We start from the raw sequence: 22,608 nt of genomic DNA on the forward strand, positions 1-22,608 counted from the left end.
AAGTAAGTGAAGCAACGCATGTTACCATCTAAACGGGGGCTTCTGTCAGACCACTGGCTTGGATTCAGGATCTGCCTTCCATGGATGGAAGGTGCCTCTACCCCATTTTCTGGGGTTCCCCTCCCCTACTCTGTATAGCATTTTCAGGGGGCTGGAGGGGCTGCCAAGGGAGGCAGATGTGGGGATGTCCGCTTCCAGCAGTCAAGTTGCAGGTGCCTAAATCTGAATCCAACTCATTAAGTCCGGAGACTAAAATTACCTAACTATCACTCTTTGTGTAGGAGAGAGCACAGGTAATAATAGTGTTTTAAACATAACAAGAGACTCTGTGGAACACACAGTGGCTAAGTTCCCTATGTGTAGCCAAACTCTATTTTAAATTGATAGTGACTTAAAATTTCCCTCTCACAAAACATCTGCAATAGCAGAAACCAACCAACCAACCAAGCACTGACTTCTTCCATCTCACATCCTTTCTGAATTAATCTGATCTGGAGATCTACATTGCCAAGGGCAGATGGCATAAGGCACGTCTGCTGTGAAATGGACCAACTAGTAATCTAGCATGGAATGGAAACTACTCTCTCAATAGCAGTTTCAAATAGTACTTGCCTCTGGCAATACATTCCTGTTTTTCTGTGTGTAGAGCTTCCTTCATAAGGGCTGAAATGGAAGCTCTGAACAACGAATTTGACTAGGGAGGCATCCTTATAGGGACTCTCAACAAGCTGGTTAATGATAACATCAGTGATAAAGACCGGGTAAAAGGGACTTTGCACTAAGCTAACAGCAATAACACTTCCTTATTCTGCAATGCTGTCAAAATGGCTCTGGGTATTGGTGGGATGACATTTCTATTTATGCACTGAAAGGATCAGTGGGACATGGCCAAGGCACTTTCAGGACTGTGGCTAGCACTGCAACGAATCCTCCAACACTGTGGTCTGCTTCAGCCATTACAACTGGAAGCAGTACATGATAAACATTTAGCTTGCATCCACCTGTACTGTTTGTGAGACAACGATGAATCCTTCTATTCAGTAGTGGGAACAGGTGCAGCCAGGGCCATATACTATTCCTGTGGTATCCAATGTTAGTCTAACTTAAATCCCAGCATGGCCAATGGCTGGGAATGATGGGAGTTGCAGTGCAACAATGTCTGGGGAGCACCAGGTTGTAGAAGGCTGCTCTATACTGTGCAGTAAGGTTTCTCCCCAAGAATTTGCAGTATTTAAGGTTGCAAACCTGGGGTGGGGGGCAGAGGACCTGTGCCATTTGGATTAGTGCATGTAGCAATAAGTATGCCTCAGAGTTCTGTAACCGTACTCTCAGAATATCACTAAATAAATATAATTTCTGTAGTCCAGCCTACCCTAATCTGGTGCCCTCCTGATGTGGCTTGACAACAACTCATCATTCCCAACGAGTTCAGGTGGGATTTGAACCGAGGGCTTCCTGATTCATAGACTCAGTCTTTTAGCCACCATCTCTCTCCTTCTGCAATGTCAGGGCCAGCCCCTTTCTCCTTTTGGAGCCACTTACCCACACAGGCCATGAGAACCAAGTCTAACTGGAAGCCATCAAAGCAGTCGCAGGTGTAGCCCTCCTGTACACGCACACAGCGCCCGTTATCGCAACCATTCAGAATCCCACACTCCTCTGCTCGGAGTCCTTCAAAGCTGCTGTGGTGCCCTGAAGAGAGGAAGGAACAAGAAGCCTATAGGGCAATGCAGAGAAGGCTCTGCCTAGCCAGAAGAAAGGGCAAGGGAAGACATGCCAGGAATGTTCCTTTTATCAGTGCAGATAGTAAATATTAAGGGCAAATGTGAGCCTGTGAAAAGTTTTCATGGTTTGTGTATTTTGCTCCTATCTGCCTCCCCCTTTTTATTATGTTACATAAAACATTATTTTGATTTTAAATATTAAGAATATAAACCCATTTGCTACTAGTTTCTATTCCAGTAAGTGATATATGCATATAGATCACTTCATTTGGATTAGCACACCTGACTATTTAAACATAGCTGTTACAGCAGGGGTGGGCAACTTTGGCAGGTTTTCACACAGAGAGAGACTGCTGTGGCAACAAAACAAAATCAATGGTTTGCCACCACAATTCAGTCAGAAGGATCGCGAGGCCTCACTTTCACGGTCTGTATTCATACTGAAATCAAGATCAAGCGAGCATTTGCCCTTCTGCTCCACGGGAGGTTTCTGTCCTCCCTGAGCTCGCCTTAGGACACCTGCGTTGAGAGCAAGCTAAATTTGACCTAGATTCTGTTATGGAGTGGGAATCCAGTAGCACAAATTTCAGTGGTGGCGGCAGAGGGCAATGAAAGTCGTTGTGGCCACATACAGCCTATGGCCTGCGTGTTGCCCATCCCTGTGTAGCAGGCCCTCTGCTTGAGCTGGAAAGCATTGGGCTTGAACACAGGGGCTGAACCCAAGATTTTCCTGCATACCGCTATGCAGGAAGCCATTCCTGGCCTCTCCCTGAGGCTGTTTCGGGACCCAGCACATCTGTACCTGGGACACCTGTTTTGCCAATCGAGCACCATACTGTGGGGGTTACTGTTTACTAATCAGGAAAGTGCTAATGTTCGCCTAAAGCTTGGCTTATTTATTTGCAGCACCCCCCTGGACATAAGCTGATTTCAACACTGTTTTGTTTTTCTTTTGCTTCGGTATTTACCAGTTTGGTCAGGTAAGTAGCGAGGTTGTGTCTGGCCTGGATGGACTTGTGGTGCTTGTAGGAATGTGCCATCTTCAAATTCATGTCTTTGTTCTGTGTTGGAGAGGCTGGTGTCAGACGCTCCGTACTCAAGACCTAAATGATTGTAATAGGGCTCTAAATCTGGGCTGTAGAGTCCATAATGATGGTCTTCCTGATTTGGCTCATATTCATAGCCAGGCCTTTCTCGGAGTCCAGCCTCACTCCTGGCAACATTGCACAGCTGAGCAAAATCCTCTAGAAGAACACAGAGAAAACAAGTGAATAAAAAGACCACCTTCTGCTGCATCAACCTGCCCCAGTATTGCAATGATCACTAGAGGACTTCTTCCAAGTACTGCTGCCTTTTGAGGTGAAGTGGGTGATGACCAGGGATAGGGACTTTTCTGTGGTGGTACCCCAGTTATGGAATGCTCTTCCCAGGTTTGACCACACTTGGAGGGCACTAGGGTGTGGAAGACTGTAAACTTCAGCACCTATTCAATTAGCCTATGGAAAGGTTTGTCTTGTGTCCCAGGAGGAATATATATATATCAATGGTTCTCTTGACCCTGTCTCCTCGAGATCAAGGAAACTAAGATCCGCGACAAGAGGCCACTGAGATGGGACAAAACCAGACAAAGGCCAGGCAGAGTAGGACATAGGCTGCATTTACATATATCAATAAGCCAGAATTCTAGAGAATCCTGGCTTATTGTATATGAGCAGTATGTGCAGACGTGTGTTGCATGATTACTCCCGCTTGGCTTCTTCTGCCACCAGGAGTATCTAAAGGAAACAAACTAACCAAGAGACGAAAGTGTAGCTTTGTGTCCAGGCCAGGACTCCTCTGACTTGTTGCTCCCAAACAAGCCAAGAATCAGAAACCAGCTACAAATTCTGGCTTCTTATGGAAGGCCTCTTCTCCCCAAATCCTAAGTGATTGGTGCATTCTCACCAGAGGACCTGGGTGGGCAGAGTGCACAGTCCTGACTCCAGGCCTCTCCGTAACGGCAGCAGCATTCTGTGTATGTGGTTCGTTGCCCCTGCAGTGGCTCATTACAGATGTAATTCGAAACTCTCTCCCAGCAGATGTCCAAGTGAATGTCATGTTCGTCCACATCATCTGCCAGTGAAAGAAACAGAAAAAGCCACTGGAAGATAGCAAAAGTGAGATGACCAGAAATGCGTTCGTAGTCAAATTTCTGTGCTGGGCCATGGATCACTCTATTTTGCACCTCATGACTTATAATCAACATCACTTCTACAGGTTTGGGTTTGTTTGCTTTTTTACTTTTGCTTTATGGCAGAATTTGAAATTGTTGTTACAAGAGTGGCCTGAGGAAGGAGGGTTGGGGAATGAACAACACTGGGGATGAATCGATCTTTAAAGAAGACAGAAACACAAGGAAGGGCTGTGACATATGCTGAAAGAAGATGACGCACTGTCAGGTGGAAGCACTATGGCCCAGTGGTGAAGCCCACGTGTTGTATAGAGAAGGTCAAGAGCTTGAAATTCCTGTTGAAAATATTAGATATTGATTTTGGGAAAGTTCTGTGCATTATCTTCTACTAATCAGAATAATCAGTTTGGGGCTGAATGAACCATTGGTTTAATAGAGTATAAAGCTGCTCCTTTATTTCTAAGTTTAGGAAATGGTTTGTATTTATTTATTTAAGCTATTTTAACCCGCCCTTCAGCACGAGTGCTTTCAGGGTGACTAACAAATCCGACGGTTCTTCCCCTACTACTTTTATTCTCACCACAACTCTGTGAAGTAGATTTGGCTGAGAGACTGTGACTGGCCCAAGATCACCCAGTGAACTTCATGACGACCGGGTGGGGATTTGAAGCTGGGTCTCCCTGGTCCTAGTCCAATACTCTAAACCAGCCTATCTGGACACCAGTTTGGGGAAGGCTGCTCTAACTGCTACAGCACATGTACATTAGACCTTGCCATCATGTATGTTAGACCTTGTTAACAAGATGTTAAAATCTCAGGGGGGCGTTTCAGAACTATTAAAACTTGCTCTTAGGGGCCATTTTGCAAAGACTCACCTGCCGTGTTGGAGATGTTGATGCAGCGGTTGCGGGTCGCATCCAGCACCAGGGGGAGGCTACAGAAGCAATGGTAGGACCCAGCTGTGTTGAGACACTTGCCATTTGCACAGGCCTCTTCATTCTCACACTCATCTAGATCTGCAGCCACAGGAGTTCAGCAGAGAGTTTACACCAGCAAATGAAGAATCATAGAATAGTAGAGCTGAAAGGGATTCAGTCACTGTCTGTGCTTAGTCAGAACATCTGACTCATTTTCTTCGAGTGACTCTTCTCTTTCCTTACTCACAGTCAAGCCACAGAGTCAGACGATCATAGAATCATAGAATAATAGAGTTGGAAGGGGCCTATAGGGCCATCGAGTCCAACCCCCTGCTCAATGCAGGAATCCACCTTAAAGCATACCTGACAGGTGGTTTCATGAGACTGACCTTTGACCCTCTCACACAGATAGGTTTCCCTCAATCAGGTGTGCATAGTATTTCAGGCAGCACCTTGCTCACCCCATCTGATGCTTTTCATTAAAAGCAGCATTCCTTACACTTTTATTTATTTATTGCATTTTTATACCACCGAATAGCTGAAGCTCTCTAGGCGGCTCAAACAAATTTAAATCATTTTAAATATAAAACTAACAGTATAAAAACATGCTATAAAATACAATATAAAAACACAAGCAGGATAAAATCAGCAGCAGTGCAGAAATACGATTTTAAAATACAAATTTAAAACAGTAAAGTTAAAATTAAATTTATAAATGGTTAAAATATTGAGAGAATAAAAAAATCTTCATGTATATCAAGCAGCCAGAAAGAGGTTTCTCACCAACACATTCAAGCTTCTTAGAGTCATAGAAATATCCAACAAGGCAGAAGCAAGTGTACCCCGGCACTGTGTTCACACAGTGCCCATTACGACAGACCTCAAGGCCGAACATTTGACACTCATCAGCATCTGTGGAGAGAGAGAGATTTCATCTAACACAGAAAACAAGCATCTAGGACCAAGGGAGATCTTGCCCAATTTATTTCCAAGAGTGGTGATTTTCAAACAGTCTGTTTTCAGGGAGCCCTTTTTACACCAGCTTTGGAACTCCTGTCTGTTTGCTGTAAAACCCCTGGCTGATGCAGAGGATTCTGGGATGCCTTTCACAGGCGGTGCTGTACTAGTCAGCATGCTGTGCCTAATCTAGGGCTGTGCACCACCACCCCATCCACCTTGGAGGCTGGTTCGGAGCCCCCAAAGCAGCCCTGGTTCAGCTCGGGGGTGCTTCGGGGGTTGCCCAACCAGCCTCAGCACCTCAGCCAAGGCGAAATTCGGGCCCTCCAAGGCAACTCGGACTTTTCTGGGTGCCAGCTGCGCAGCCGGGCTGTGCAGCCAGCACCCAGAAAAGACTCCCCATCCCCACTTACCTGGTGCCTCTGCCATCCGCCACCACCGACGTCCTTGCGTCCAGCGGCTTCCACTGCCACCGCTGCATGAGACCAAAAGTAGGTGGGGGTAGCAGATGGAGGAGGCAAGTAAACCCCTCCCCCTTCCCCACTTACCTGCTGCCTCTGCTGTCTGCCGCTGCCATCCTTGCATCCAGCGGCTTCCAGTGCCGCTAACGCATAAGCCCAGAAGTAGGCCGTGCGGCCTACTTCTGGGTTTATGCGTCGGCGGAAGCCACTGGACGCAAGGGCGGCGGCGGCGGACAGCAGAGGCAGGTAAGCCCCCCTTACCTGCTACCTCTGCCTCCACTGCAGGGGAGGCAGAGGCAGCAGGTAAGGGACCCACCGAGGGCTGGCTCCGAAGTGCCAAGGCGGCCCAAAGCTTCAGAGCCAACTGGCTTCAGGTTGCCTTGGGCTTCACTAGAACTGCCTCGGAACCGAGCTGAGCCGAATAGGCCTGCCTCGGCTTGGATTCGGGGCCTCGGTCCGAGGCGGAGCACAGCCCTAGCCTAATCATTGCCCCGAACGATCTGAGAGTGCACTTAAAACACACCCTCCTTCATCTGCATGTTACTGGGGAAAATCTGTAGTTTTCAGGCCTAGTTGTCAGGGACGCATGAAAGGGCTTTTTCCTGTGTTGCCCCCAAGCAATGGAATGTGCTCCCTCAAGAACTACAATTACCCCTCCACTTTCTTGGCTTTTAGAAAGCATCTGGAAGTGTGTTAAGATAACCGTTTAAATTATGTAGTTGCTTTAATGTTGCACCGTTCTTTTAAATTTTACTTGTTTTAAATTGTTGTTCACCGCCTTGATGGCTTTTTAACAAATAAGGAGGTATATAAATGTTAATAAACTTTTTTTTTTAAAAAAACTGACTTTAAACACCCCTCTGCATGACTAATGCAGGGATAATGAACAATTAAGGACATGGCTGCAATCCTGCTTCCTTATGATCACCTGCCATATCTGATATTTTCACTTCTAGAAGCCTCAGAACTTATTTTATTTCTGTCCATTTTATTATTAGTTACAGCAACATCCTTTACTTCAATACTCCAATATAATCTTTAAATTGAGTTCTATATTTTTCCATACTCCTTTCCCAATGATAGAGATTGCCTCCCTCAGTCCAAGGGACTGCCTATAGATTCGTTATTATTTCATGGCATGATTTCTTACTATCTAACATTTATTGTTTATAACCTCATTCTGTATAGAGTGATTTCCAAATCTAAAGGCGATGTTTCCTTCTAAACTTTCTTTCTCAAATATTTCAACAAATTGGTATCCAAATAAATAAATACATATTGTATTTGTCTGTTTCCCCTTTCCTTGGCTAATAGCAGGTTGCAGGGAGAGGTGATTTCATGTATTTTATACTTATTGTTGTTTCCTGCCTTGATCCAAAAGGAGAGGCGGGTAAGAATTATTATTATTATTATTATTATTATTATTATTATTATTATTATTATTATTTCCATAAGAGAAATGGTGTAAGTGTGGGGGAAACAGTTGAATCCCTTCTCTCCAAGCGCCGCAGCCCAGTCCAAAATGGTATTTCCTGCAGGTGCTTTTAAACCAAGAAAAAAGATATGATCTTCCACATCATATCTGCTTTGGTTTTCAGATATTGGGTAGAAAAAGAGAAAGGTGTACCTGTGTAAGATGTCTGTCCAAAGATCAGTGTTCCTTCCACAGGGATATAGCCCTTCCCACTGGGACAAATTTCAATATATTCCACTGGGAAGAGGAAGAGAAAGAGAGAGAAAAAACCCGACAGAAAACAGATTATTATAGCCCACAACTGGGAAACAGCAAGCAGGGGTGTCCCCTCTCTTGGACTGGGTCTGCCCAAGGAGAAAATACTGCAGGTAGATATAGGGTACCTGAGCCAATGACAGGGCATGGATGGGTTTCACAGTTGTCCCCCCAGGCTGCTCCTTCAGTGCAACAGCATTCCTCCTTGGTGGTGTTGTTGGCCAAGACACTGTCACACAGTGGGACATCACTGATATGATAGTAGCACTCCTTCCGCTCCGAGCTGCCAGGATGCAAAGATACAGGCCTTCCAGGCTCTCCTGAAATTAGAGAGAAAATGTAACAGAGGCACCCACTGATAACATTCTGTTGGGAAATTTGCCCAAACTCTGGAATTCTATGAAAGTTCCTAGAGCACGGGTGGACAACTTGTGTCCCCTGAAACTCTCCAGGGTGTCCCTCACCACCCCTGAAATTCAAGGGGTCGCCAGCACCCCAAGAAGATGTAAAATATAAATAAAATGGCATCCAGAATTCTTTTGCAAACTAATTTTGACACGTTGGGGATTCTACAGCAGCTATGGATGCCATTTTGCTTTTACTTATTGTTATTACTCCCCCCATTTTTTTGGCACCCTTGTGTGGGTGGAGGGGTGGTCCACAGGGGGAGTGAAAATGGCCCCTGAATCTCCTAAAGTTGTCAGCTCCTGAACTAGAGCTTCCTCATTGATGAAGTCAACCTGGGAGAACATGGTATCCTGAGGATTTTGCCATATAATTAATTCAGCACTGTAAAAGTATGCTACATTTTAGCACTATAAAATGTGTTTCACACACTCCAATCCCCGCCCCCACTGTGGTTGTCTGTTCATTGCAAGTATAGCAGAGTTTAGCACTGGTTGTATTATATTTTGTTTTTATACTGTTGTTTTTATTTATTATTACATTTATATATACAGCCCCATAGCCGAAGCTCTCTGGGCGGTTTACAAAAGTTAAAAACAGTGAATATGAAAAAGTATACAAAATTTTAAACCATCAAAAACATAAACAGTATAAAAACAATGGTATCCATTTAAAAAACAACGGGTTATGTTTTTGATTGTTTTAAATTTTGTATACTTTTTAATGTTCATTGTTTTTAACTTTTGTAAACCACCCAGAGAGCTTCGGCTATGGGGCGGTATATAAATGTAATAAATAATAAAGAAAGAAATAAAAATGCAATTCCCCCAAATAGCAAGTGAATGCTTTCACAATTGCTTATATGGAATGTGGTTGTGCCATTGTCACAGGCTTCTCTTAGAGGTTTATCAGACGAGCGTTCGGCCCTTGGACTGAAAGAGGTTCAACACCCCTGTATGCAGACCCACCAGAGGAACTTGTGGTTCCTCTTGCTGAGATCAGCGCCTCGAATGCTGCCTTGCATTCTCTGCCCAGGAACGCTCACCCGTGCCCGCTCGGGGGCGGCACTCCCCTGCTTCCGTGTCGTACTCCTCGTGGTCGCTGGGACACAGGCACAAGAAGGCTCCTTCCACATTCTCACAAAGGGCCGTCCCACACACAGCAAGCATCAGCTCACATTCATTCACGTCTGCAAGATACAGAATCAGGCCCATCAGTACCCCACACCGTCATATTCCCCATTTAGTGCCCCTACATCTCTCCAATACTTTCCCCACTTACCACCCAATCCCCCTCACGTAGGAAGCAGGGCTCTCCATTTGATTAGTTCTGATGCACCTCATTTCTCAGAAAGTTGTTTTGTTAGAGGCTTAAGAGATGTGATGGCCACAGATTTGTGCGTTAAAGCCAGGGTTGCAGCCACACTTTCTCCTGGTTGGGCTCTGGGTGCACAAATATGCCCCTCTGGAAGCAAAGCAGCTAAGGGGGAGAAGAGCTTCTGGGGTGGGGGGGTGGGGGTAGGGCGGATGAACAGGAAAAGGATTGACATAATAGCCTACTCAAATATTTAGAAGGCTCCATAGATAATACAGCAAACCTGTTTTCTGTTGCTCCCAAAGGCAACAGAAGGGGACAGGTAGGAAGAGGGTGCCAAATCACAGAGCTGGAAGAAACCTCAGAGATCATCCAGTCCAACCCTCTGTTGATTCCCATGGGTTCAAATTACAAGAAAAAGGATTTAATTTAAACATCAGGAAGAGTTTCCTGACAGTACAAGCTGTTTGACAGTGGAAGAGATTGCCTCAGGTGGTGGACTCTTCTTCATTAGAGTTCTTTAAGCAGAGGTTGGATGGCTGTTGATTGGGGATGCTGTACTACTGGATTTTGGGAATCAACAGAAGGTTGGACTGGATGAACTCTGAGGTTCCTTCCAGCTCTATTATTTGGCACCCTCCTCCCACCTGTCCTCTTTTTGTATGGAATTGCCTCTCCACTCCTTATCCAGTATGACTTGGACCCTTTCTACATGAGGCTTTTATTGTGCGCTCGTGCTTCCTTACTCATGGTACTTTGTGGATCCTTTACATGACGTCGTCATCCTCCAGGGTCTCTCTCATGCTTTGAAACCATTATGTGAGTTTTTTCCTAATGGGAAAAGTCTAGTATTTTTCCCTCAATGGTGTCATAGAAGATTTGTGTAATTGCAGAATTCGGCTATACCACGGAGCCACCTAGTGGTTCCATAATGGAACATATAGAAAGGTGGAGAAAGAAAAAACTACTGGGGAAAAAACATGTGTAAAGGAGCCAATTTTAATTTTGCAAAGAATCCGGAAGCAGAAGCTTCAGTAAAGGTGCGTGTTAAAAGCCTCCTGTAGAAAAGCCCTTGAATTCTAACATATGAGTTGTGCTGTCACCACATCTAGTTAGCCCTTTAGAAAAGGAACCAAGTCTTGGAGGTTGACCTGGGGGCTACTTTCCCCTTCAGGCCTATTCCAGTGGAAAAACAGCCCAATCGCAAAACACTGTTAGGATTATGAGAAGCTGGAGTTTTATGGAAGCAGAACTAACAAATATCAGTTCAGAAATATGAACTGAAGCACAAAGGGATTTGGGGCCCACATGTTGAAAAGCTCTCAGATCCAGGACAAGGAAGTAATGTGGAACTATGAATGCTCGGTAATGCTTACCAACGCAGTCATGGCCTGAAGGCGAAGTTTCATAGCCACGGTCACACAGGCAACGGAATGAGCCATCGGTGTTGTCACAAAAGGCGTGGCCTCCACACAGTGTCTCATTGGCACATTCATCGATATCTGCAAGAAAGAGAGGCAGATGTACCAGTGTAGAGTCCTTTCCTTTTTTTAGTGAGGCCCATCCCACTCTGCTCTTGTATCCAGTGGTGTAGTGAAGCCAGGGCTCATAGGAACACAGCACTGACCCTTCTTTATTAGCAGGGACTCTGATGTCATCTGTCACCCCCTCAGAATTCCCTGTTTCTTCTGAGTTTAGCTACAATCCTCAGAGTAGCTGGGGGGTAAATGCATTTTCCCAACAGTAATATATTGTTCTCAGCTGTGATGCAAAGTATTTGGAGGTGGCTTGGTCTTAATGGGCAATTAAGAAGACCCATTAGCTTTACAAAATGCCTGCTCCTGGTGGAGATGAAAACTGCCAGAACTGGTTTGTCGACATGGATCAACACAACTGCCTGCATTTTTTATCCACCATGGGCTATGGAGGCCATCATGATGAGTGTCTGCACTTCAACATTTACCACTACACCACTGCTTGCACCTCAGTCACATGCTAGCAAATCTGCCTTTTGCACTCACATCTCTACAAGTTCACATGAGAATTTGATCCCCTCTCCCTTGCCAGTGGAGGTCCTCCATAACAGAGGCTCTTCCTTGACTTGTACACCCCCCTGAGTTTTTCCAGAAATAGAACCCACCAATGCATTCACCAAAGGATGTGCGATGGAAGCCAGACGGACATCCCACAATGCAGTGATATGAACCCAATGTGTTCTGGCATTGCCACATGCCACAGACAGCATCCCCGTATTCTTCACACTCATCCACGTCTGTCATCCAAGGTAATCCATTTCAAAAGATGTCAGAAAAACAAAAGATAGTAAAAGATTCTGCATCCACAGGGCATGGGAGTTAAAGGGAACATGCAAAAAACAAGACAAAACATATATCTAAACCTCAAACGGAATCCTGGCAATAACTTGCACTGCTGTCCTGGTTAATGTGCAACAAGTACTTCTAGCACAAGCAGCATTGCAACCAAACCCAAAGAGCCACGAAGCAAGGGCCCAAAGAACTTGGAGAGCCATCATTCCTGGGACAGATATCCTCAGAAGGACTGATCTTCCAAGGGAGTCAGAATAAACGGAGCATTTTCCCAGGTGTTCGTGGCAAGGGGAGATGTCCTCCCATGCAAATAGCAGCTTCACATGAGTTATTTTCACCAGGACCTCAAGCTTTGCGGGAGGGGGGGGAGTTTAAATTCCCACACCCTGCTTGGTGCAAAATGGATAACAATCACCCCAACCACCACAGTTTCTATTTGTGTTTTTTAAAAATGTGCACATTCAATGCAAAGATGCATTTAACACCATGTCTAGCTTGGCTCTGATGGGTAGCTTTTCCTTCTCTTTAAGAGGTCAGTTCTTACCTATACAGTCATCTGTCTCCTGGGAATGCTTGAAGCCGGTTTGACACAAGCACCTGTAAGACCCTTCTGTATTGAGGCACTGGCCACGCAAACACCTGGACTGGTCTGCACACTCATCTACATCTGGAGAACAGAATGCAATACAACATAAGAGGCATGGGGTCAATATTAAAATGCCTTCGAAACAACCTGCAGTAAAATTTAAATGGGAAGGCAGAAGACCAAGAAAGAAATAGGAAGGGCTGACAAGGAGTGATGGGTGAGCTGGCCTGGGCCGAATTCAAATGAGTTAATTTGAGCCTAATTTAATCCCAGGCCCAATTTGGATGGATGCCATTGGGGGTCCCACAGCTACAGCCTTCTCTGATGCCAAACATCCCTTCCCCAAAACTTATCTTTGCAAACGTGGCAGTGGGAGCATCTGTTGACATTGGGAAACATTGAGAACTACATTTCCTATGTTCCTGGGATCAACAGATACTAGGAGCATAAGAAGCTGCCTTTTACTGAGTCAGGCCCCTGGCCCAGCTAGCCTGTTATTGTCAACACTGATTGGCACCTGCCATCATCCTGCTTCACAACAGTAAGTATTGGGGTTGGTGATATTGAATTGAGCGGCTTCTGGATTGGGCCTGGGATCAATTTCTAAAGCGCATGGTGTGGTGCTGGAGGGGAACTCTTGAGTTCCAGTACAATCCCGCTTCCATTATAAGATCTGGTCCCATCACAATTGTCAGGGAAATTCCCCGGTCCGGTAGGGAGGGAAGCGAAACTCCAGGCAGGTCTAGATAAAAAGGCTTTTATTCAAACTACACGTTTTTGTGTACTTTTCACCTGAGACAGGAATTTGGGGACTTTTCAGATTTCCCTGTAACTATTGTCAAGAACAGCCCAAGAGGGCAGAGGGACTAGCTTCTAGGATTGCACCTTGGCAACTGACTCCACCAGCAGCGTTTGAGAAGCCGAGAGCACAAATGCAGAAATAGGATCCGTGGCTGTTCAGGCACTCGCCATTGGGGCTGCAGATGCTGCTGTCCAGGCACTCATTCAGATCTGCAGGAGGGCAAAGAAAATTACAGTCAACTCGCTCAGACTGATTATTCTTATCTGACGTCTAATCATAGCCTTTAAAATGGGCAAACTATCCTCCCACCCAAAAGCAAGGCTTTCTGCATCCCTAATTTTATGCCACATATATCTAGTGTATCTGGAAGGGACATCATACTATAAGAGACTGAAAGAGGAAAAATGGAACTGGGACATAATTTTGGTTGATTATATGGAAATGCCCTTCCAAGAATCTCTTACTCCAAAGATGGGCAGATTTCAGGCTTGCTAGATGTACTCGTTTGTTTGCCTCTACTAGAACCTTGAGATCTACCGGGCACAAAAGAGTGGCTGTGGGGAGCCGGAGCCATAGGGGTGAAGGACATTCACTTAGAATTAAGGAACTGGGTGCCTCTGAGCACATGCTCAGCCCAGGAATTTGTTGTAGATGGGGCTGTTATCTTGCAATTGCCCTTCCTCATTCTGCCACATTTACAGAATTTTAGTATTATATGTGGTCATCTTCCATCCTCCCATGTTTTCCCATTGCTTCTTCCATCTCCCCCCCCCCCCACATCAATTAAAGAGGAAAATGTGGAATAGCTGCACAATGCCTTTTGATAGTGCTAGGAGCCATCCATCTGGCTCTTAGTACCAGAACTGAGCTTATAGTCCTTTTACACAGAAATTCTCTTCTGGGTTTTCCCTAAGTTTTTTCCATTTCAGCAGTGTGTGTGTGTGTGTGTGTGTGTCTGTGTCGATGGGACCCACCTTTCTCTTTTTGCTGTTGTTAAACAACAGGGAGTCAACATCCTTGCCAATCTGCTAGAAATCAATTAGAGATCTACCAGTAGATCCTGATCTATTTTCTGCCCACCCCTGTCTTACTCAACTCATCCATAGGTCAGGAATTATGAAAAGCTCAGTCTTTCTGAGCCAGGCAGCTCACTAGATGTGCTCAAGCTGTACATCAAAGGTGGAGAAAGTATTACAGTCATAGTTCCATGTATATCACTTCTCTGTATTCATTACACTCCAACTTGCAAAAGCAACAAACAAAAATGTAAATACACCTGCAACACATTGCTATCCTTAATATCCCTATATAAAAGACTAATAATCATCATAATCGTAAGTGCTCTGATGTATAATATAAAAACACAGCGTGTAGTGTGAGGCAGCACTATCGCTAATGACGTTATGCGAGCATTGGTTTATGTTAGAGCAATGTCATTAACACTAGCGCTGTGCCACCACTGGATACGACCCAGAATTAAGAACAACACAGAATGAAAACAGTAATTGACCCACAGACTCACATCAGTCTAGAGACAAACAATCACATGAGGGAAAGGAAAGAGGAAGTAGGAAGGAAAGAGGAAGATAGACTGAATTCAAACATCTGTTATTTGTCAGAGGCATGTGAAAATAACTGCTGAGACGTTTCTTAAAGAGTGGGGGATGGAGTGGGACTGGATCATATGAACATCTGAGGGCAAGAGATGAATCCCTTGCCTAACCAATTCACACAGGGATTGGGAAAGTTCAAAGCCCACTGTTTTAAAAATTAAATTGGTGGAGAGGAAAGCATATTTTGTGTTTTCTCAAACATTTCATCGCAAACATGTGAAGTGCAAGAGCCTCTAAGAATGGAAAGGAATACTGTACTTGCCCCCAGCTGGCGGTCCCTCTTCCCTGACACTCAAGCGTGCCTGGTGATTTCTTCCTGGGCCCTGGTGAGGCTGGCTGGTGTGGTCACAGTTGTGGACACTGGTGGCTGTCCACATGGACAGGAATGGGAATCTCTGAAAGGTACCACATTTCCTTCCCATCCACCCACCCCGTGTGAATTGTGGAAATGTGGTTAAATGGGAGGAGGGAGATATTTAGCATACCTTCACACATGGTCCCATTGAAGAGCTCAAATCCAGGCTGGCAGTGGCACAAGTAGGAGCCTGGTATGTTGAAGCACTCGCCTCCCAGGCAGTGAGTGTTTGGATCTTCACATTCATTAATATCTGTCCAAGGAAAGGAGGACATGATTAATGATAGAGAACAATTTTGAGCCTATTATGAGAACCTGCAGCACCTAAGTAAAGAGGGGAAGAGCACAGCACATAGAAGGATTAGTTCCACATAGAGGAGTTATGCAAGGCTGGGCTTTTATTTTTCTTTATTTATTAATGGCAAAGAAAAGTAATCTACATGCAGGAGCACCTGTGTAAACTGCGGTAATTTATATTATTGAAATCCCAGGCCATATTTTAAGTACACTGCAATAACAGAGCACCCTTTCTCTCTGTCTGCAGTAGACTCCACACAGTTGTCTTTGACCTACATCCTGATAAGCTTTGTCCTTCTTATTTTAAAACACACTCAGCAAGGAACAGAGTTTCCATTCCTCCTTGCACGCACACATACACACAAAAGGCTATTCACAGTATTATTGCATTTACTGAAGCTATCATAAAGTTCTTATGGCTCAAATACAAAAGCCCAGATAACAACATCAGTCCCAAAGGAGAGGAACATGACATTCTTTTCTCTCGGTCAGTCCAGTCTCTGAAGGTATACAGGCCTGATAACCTTCCCTTGCATATTTCTCATCCAGTTGTCCCAGCATCAGTCATGGACAAAAGCCAATTGAAACTGGCAATCCTATTATTAGTCTGCCAACCAAATAGAATATGCATTCCTTGGATTTCCTCAGGCACTTTCACTCAAAAGACATTGAGCAGCTATTCTGTCTTTCCTTCCTTCGTAGCAAGGAAAAGGACAGAAGAAGTAGGAGAGAAACATGGGAGGGATATGAGTGGAAGACGATGATGTCTGGACCCTCTGTACTATTCCATGAATGAGGCAGGGCAATGGCATGATAAAGGCGTCATCTGGAAGTTCCCCAACCAAGGAAAATGACCTCCTTACTTCTTATTTCATAAATGAAATAGGTGCTGCAGGTTCTCATTGTTCACTCCAATCACAACCAATCACAACTCCATAATGAATTATCCTATATGATACATTTTTGTTGCGTTCATACTCTATACTTTTAGATGTACTCTTAAAACATCTTAGATGTACATCTAAAAATGCCTTGTGTGAAGTGGCCCTAATAAAATACCATACCAGCAGGCTGTCTTTTAATGACTACTATTCCAGGTATACGTCAATTTAGGGAGCCTTGCCCAAGATTTTGCCCTGTAACTGAATCCTATAGGGGGAGGGGTGGGGGGAGAACCTGCCACACAATTAACTGCAGAGGCAGAGAGAAACAGCAAATGTATCCATCACAGGCTCTCTACTCAATGCTCTCTCCAGTCACAATTTCTTTTCTGAACAGCCTCCTCTCTAAAGTTTATGCCTCCTAATATAGAACTTTAGAGCTAGGATGGATATTAGGATCTTGCTGAAAGGATACTGAAAGTTCAATATCAAATTAATCTTAAGCCAGAATCTGTATATATGTGTACACACACACACACACACACACACACACACACACACACATACATACATCTCTGGCATATTGCTTGGAACCAGCAGAAATTACAGAACGGTGAGAGACAGAGAAAATGTTAGCAAAATGCACATCCCTGTTTCAGCTTACCACTTCACAAATTGGTTGTATGTTGGCCTGAATACTAGAGAACACCCCCCTCAGCTCCAGTTCTTTTCTGCACTCAACCTATCTGACCGGGGTTCAGTCTCTATTTTCAGTTTCTCAGTTTATCTTATTCTTGGGCCATTCCAAATATTATGTGGCAGCAAACCCAGGTTTTCCACCAAGCAAACAGGCACCCATATAGAGGGCTTAAATCCACCAGTCAAGAAGCTAGAAAAGAACATTATTGTATCTCCTAAACAAAAACAGCCACAGGAAACACCACGCAGATATAAATATGTCCAGTGTCTCCTAATGACCAAACTATATAAAATGACACTATCCACACAGCTGCTGCAGTTAGTTCTTACTGTTTTATGAGTGTACTTGTATAATACATGTGCTTGTCTCATTCACACATTACATTTTTTTAGGTGTATGCATATGATTACTTTTACAATATAGTGTATGAAATGGCTTTTAGTACAGTTACTAATACAGTAGAATTTTCCTCATTTGACTCTCAGTTATACAAATCCACTAGATATATCCCTACATAGCACACTCATCAATGTCTTCAAAGACAAATGTAGTCATGAAATTTAAATAAGAATCCTGTTTATCCAAATTTTAGATTATCCAAATATTTATGCCCTCAGGCCATTTGGAAACCAAAATATTCGATAGCATGCACACTGTTCTTGTAAACATCTGAGTTGCTAATTTTGAGCAGTTGAGTTATGTTGATTATATTAAAGCTATACCCTACTGATCAAGCATGAATCATCAGTGTGGTTTATTATTTATTTACACAGTGCCCAGGTTTGTACTTGTTTTTCACATGTGCAAGACAGATGTCTGTTTTATCAGATTGCATTGCTCCAAAAATAGGAAAAATGTAATGAGGAAAAAGCACAGAAAGAAAAGAATATAGATGGTCTTGATGCTTATATAATAACAGTAGTTTAACTGACCCTGTTCAGACAACACACTAAGCCAAAGCGATTAAGCATTTTGAGCTAAACATTATGGCTTTGCATGTCGTGTGAATGACTTAGCGTTTTGTGTGAGCCATTCCTAGCGAATGGTTTAAACACTCTCACTAATTATTTGCTGCCAAAGGATTAATGGCTTATGGTGTTGTCTGAACAAGCTTTCTTTGTGCCCAGTTTTCCCTATTGTAATTCTATTTCAGAAAAAAAAATCAATTGCCATATGTTTTACTCTTAGGCTACAACCCTATACACCAAGGGTATACACCAAGGCTGCAGCACCAGGCCCTCAGCCTAAATTCAAAAGCTCTGTATGTGATCATTTCAGACATCTGGCAAAAGTGATCTGTCCTTTCCCTGGCAGCCTAATGAACAGGAAGTAAGAGGGAGAGAGAAAAGGGGTGTCCGACCCACTTTTGTCTCTGGTCCTGGCCATAGCTAAGTTCAGTCTTGCCTACTGCTGACCTACAACCCTCAACAGATTTCCTGCAAGGAAATGCAGCCCACAACATAAAAAGGTTGCCTATTGCTGCTATACACACTTACCTTGGAGTAAGTCCCACTGAACACAGTGGGGCTCTCTGAATTATTTCTGAGCAGACATACATAGGATAGCGCTATTAACAGTGCAACCACTACTGTCCCTGCTCATGAGGATATTTTCATTTATGTTCTCATTTTCATATCTTCTTTCCAAAACAAGTTGTTCAGGTCAGTTGACAACAATTACAAGCAATTAATCTTCGTTAATTTTCTTAATTCTTCTTAAGGAAACAATAGCAAATTGATTTCAACTGGCCTATTTACCAACCTAATGTTTTGCTACATTTACAAGCACTTTGTTGAGTTGGTTCTCTGACCCCCTTTCTCAATGTTCTCTAATTGTTTTCCCCCACTTTGGTTTTGTTAATACATTGTCTATTTTTATTTTATGCTGGTATATTTATTTCTCTTGTATCCCAGCCTAATTATTCTCCCTTGGGGGTTTTTTGACACTGAAAATCCAATATCTCTATCCTCCCCAAATCCTTTAATTCATGGCTTTAAAAGACTAGGCAGGTTTGTCTCACTTAATTTCTCTGAATAATTATGCACTCATTTCTTTCACTCCCAAATCCATTTTCTTTTTTCTCCTCTGAATTGCCCTAATTTGAGTTAATGTAAGCTAGCTGCAAAGCCGCAACCAATTCATTAACGAACATATTAATCTCTGCCAGATACTCCCAACCCAGATATCCCCAAACACCACACATTGGGTAGATTGCCAGTAGCTGGAGATGGAAAGAAATGAGGATCAATGTGTTGTGAGACACTGTCCCAAGTGATGAATTGTTCTGAGAAAAGGAAGAATCAATCCAGGTCATAATCTCTGCTTGTCCAGCTATTATAATGCATGCAGGTCTCATTCATGACTAAACGTTACAGTCATCCAACTGGGCAGAATGAAGTCCAGTATCTTTACCTTCACAAGTGAGTCTGTTGGATGAGAGTACATAGCCAGTGTCGCAGGCTTGGCAGGTGAAGGATCCCTGTGTATTAGTGCAAATTCCCTGAGGGCAGGCTGTGTGTGAGACACATTCATCAATATCTAGAGAAAGAAGAGGCCGTCACTGACATGGGATAATAAACAAGACAGTGGATCCAAAGAAAAACTCAGGGCGTTCCTTCCCACCGCCACACATTGTCGTGTCAGCATACTCTCTAAAGCCTGTCTAAAGGAGGCAATTCTTTCATAACTCTCTCTAAAGCTCAGCATCTTCGGCACATTTGCAGAAGCTGCCTCTTCTTGCAGAGTTTACAGAAGTTATGTCCCAAAGTAACGTCAACTCTTAGGTTCCTGAGACCGTGCCCTGTCATCTTCAACTGTAGCTGTTGGTTGTTCTGTTCACCCTAGAGACTGAAAAGCAGAAGTAGGATTCCTAATAAAGTAAAACTGGACTCTAAAAGAGCCAGTGTGGTATTGTAGCCATAGTGGTATTGTACAATACAGTGTGGTATTGTATTCCACTTGGCCATGGAAGCTCATAGGGTGACTTTGGGTCAGTCGGAGAGCTCCATCTGACAAGCGTTTTATTACACGCTCATTATGGGCACTCACGGAGTTTCCCAGGTCTGTCACATGATGTTGTCTGCCTCACGCACACCTTCCGCCCTTCACGCGACAAAAAAACTGCTCATTAAGTCCAATGTTTTTTTAAACTTGGAACTGCTGCTCTCTCCTGCTGTGTGCAGGAGAAGCAGCGCCATTAGAACAGTGGACTCAATGGGCCTTGTGCTTGTTGAGGAACGAATACACGGGTGAAGAAGCGAAGGTAGGGAGTGTGTTAACCCCTGGTGTGATGGAGCTTACAGACTCTCAGCCCAATCTACCTCACAGGGTTGTTGTTGTGAGGATAAAATGGAGAGGAGGAGGGGTTCCTTAAGGAGGAAAAAAGGCAGGATATAAATGTTGGAAAGGAAAGGAACCTCTTATGCAAGTACTTGAGTCATTGCTGACTCCTAGAGGGACGCCTGCTTTTGCTGACGTTTTCTTGGCAGACTTTATAGTGGGGTGGTTTGCCATTGCCTTCCACAATATAAACGTTATAAATAAATAAATGAAATGGCTGCTGAACATGTAGTTTTTGTTCTCCAAGAGACTTTTCCACCAGGGAAAAAAACTTCTCTTGGAGTTAACTTGGAAGAACGATCACTTGATAAGAAGTGCAGAAGTGGGCAGGAATGGGAAAATATATAAGAATCACCTTGCTAGATTAGTCCGAAGCCCATCTAGCAGTGCAGTATTCTAATGGTAGCAAGCCAGATGTTTCTAGAGAAGCCTCCCCCAAACCTTGTGCCATCCAGATGGATTAGACTATAACTCCCAGCATGCCACATCCAACCATGGCTGAGGCACGCTGGAAGTTGTAGTCCAATCTATCTGGAGGACACCAGGTTGGGGAATGCCACTCTAGAAGCTCCCCCAGCAGTGTATGAAGATGATGACCTTCTCAGTTATTTCTCCATAACAAATGGCATTCACAGATATACAGTCTCTATACCTTGAAGGATGTTCCATTTAGCCACCGTGGCTAATATGGAACATGAGGTCTGTACTTGATGGCTACTAGTCCTGATGGTTATATGCAACCTCCAGTATTAGAAGCAATATGCCTATGTACACCAGTTGCTGGGGAACATGGCTGGGAGGGTGCTGTTATACTCCTGTCCTGCTTGTGAGTTTCCTGTGGGCAGCTGGTTGGCCACTGTGCAAATAGAATGCTGGACTTGGTCTGATCCAGCATAGCTCTTCTTATGTTCTAAGCAAGTTCTAAAATGGCTGCCTAATGCTTGGATTCTGTCCAAGAACCCTTCCCACTGGTGAAATACTGATTACACATATTGAAGCAAACAAAACATGGTGAAACATTCCATTTTCTACAGTAAAATAAACTGGCAATAGTTATCAGTTAAGAAAATCAGGCTAAGCTTTAGATTTCACCACAGCCTATAAGATGATCAAATTATTCTATCTATATAGCCACAATAAGGTTGCAGTCTTATGGGTTGGGCCAGTGTACCATTTGTCATCCATAAGGAAGTTTCTTTGCTCATCACACATCACACAGGATATACCTTCACATGTTCTTCCATCCCTTGATGCAATGTATCCAGTGCCACAAGCCATACAAGAAAAGGAGCCCTCAGTGTTGATGCAGCGTCCTCTAGGGCAGGGATTATGGATTGCACACTCATCAATATCTGCAACATACAAATCAGAAAGACAAGGAACAGAGTTTTGGGGCTTCTCTACAATGAAATAAAAACCCCATACTTTACCGGGACTTCATCTTCTGGAGTCTTTGTGGGATTACAGTTGGCACAATACATGTGCTTCTCCCCTCCATCCTTTTTTCCATTTCCTTTGTGAGCAAGTTCCATATGTTTCATCTATACATCCAGTAGATAGTGTTGTGATATTGCACTATTCTGGAAGTACACCACCTTTTTGATGGCAGTTTATATTTATTATTCCATTTTCAGCAATTTATAAAATGGCAGAATAAAGCTTAAAAACAATGGGAGAGGCACTGGAGGTTGACAACATTGTGAAAAGGACCCATGAACTTCTGTGAGCGAATAATCATGAGCGCACAATAAATGCCGCATGTAGAAATGGCCTTGATCTACGGTCAATGGATACCAAAGCTGGCAAAAGAAGACAAAAAGCTCTATCTGCATTGAATCTCAGCAACTGCTTACATTAGTCAGAAAACTATGCTACAGCCAGAAGGGCGCTATGCCTAAAAAGGCTCAAGAATAACTGTATTCAATGTAACTTTGTTACAATGAGAGTCAAATCAGCACAATCTATTAAGAGCTTGCTCCCCTGGCAGATCTTTCCATTATCTGCCTCCTCATAGGCACAGTAGCACACCAC

At 43.8% G+C, this 22,608-nt stretch overlaps 1 protein-coding gene across 1 annotated transcript in view; it reads right to left on the reverse strand.

Moving 5' to 3' along the window:
- The window catches only part of LTBP2 (latent transforming growth factor beta binding protein 2), a 144,398-nt gene that overhangs the window by 1,555 nt on the left and 120,235 nt on the right, over nucleotides 1–22,608 (reverse strand). Inside the window, exons 19-33 of the mRNA XM_063117865.1 lie at nucleotides 21,804–21,929; nucleotides 19,651–19,776; nucleotides 15,491–15,613; nucleotides 13,476–13,601; nucleotides 12,549–12,671; nucleotides 11,818–11,949; nucleotides 11,054–11,179; nucleotides 9,409–9,552; nucleotides 8,087–8,278; nucleotides 7,857–7,940; nucleotides 5,595–5,723; nucleotides 4,770–4,910; nucleotides 3,669–3,836; nucleotides 2,693–2,968; nucleotides 1,543–1,692 (exon numbers count right to left, since the gene is read on the reverse strand). Coding sequence (XP_062973935.1) covers nucleotides 1,543–1,692; nucleotides 2,693–2,968; nucleotides 3,669–3,836; nucleotides 4,770–4,910; nucleotides 5,595–5,723; nucleotides 7,857–7,940; nucleotides 8,087–8,278; nucleotides 9,409–9,552; nucleotides 11,054–11,179; nucleotides 11,818–11,949; nucleotides 12,549–12,671; nucleotides 13,476–13,601; nucleotides 15,491–15,613; nucleotides 19,651–19,776; nucleotides 21,804–21,929 — 2,166 coding nt within the window. The remainder of the gene's footprint in view (nucleotides 1–1,542; nucleotides 1,693–2,692; nucleotides 2,969–3,668; nucleotides 3,837–4,769; nucleotides 4,911–5,594; nucleotides 5,724–7,856; nucleotides 7,941–8,086; nucleotides 8,279–9,408; nucleotides 9,553–11,053; nucleotides 11,180–11,817; nucleotides 11,950–12,548; nucleotides 12,672–13,475; nucleotides 13,602–15,490; nucleotides 15,614–19,650; nucleotides 19,777–21,803; nucleotides 21,930–22,608) is intronic.

The sequence above is a fragment of the Elgaria multicarinata genome, chromosome 2 (assembly GCF_023053635.1).
Source record: "Elgaria multicarinata webbii isolate HBS135686 ecotype San Diego chromosome 2, rElgMul1.1.pri, whole genome shotgun sequence".
Classification (NCBI taxonomy): Eukaryota; Metazoa; Chordata; class Lepidosauria; order Squamata; family Anguidae; genus Elgaria; species Elgaria multicarinata.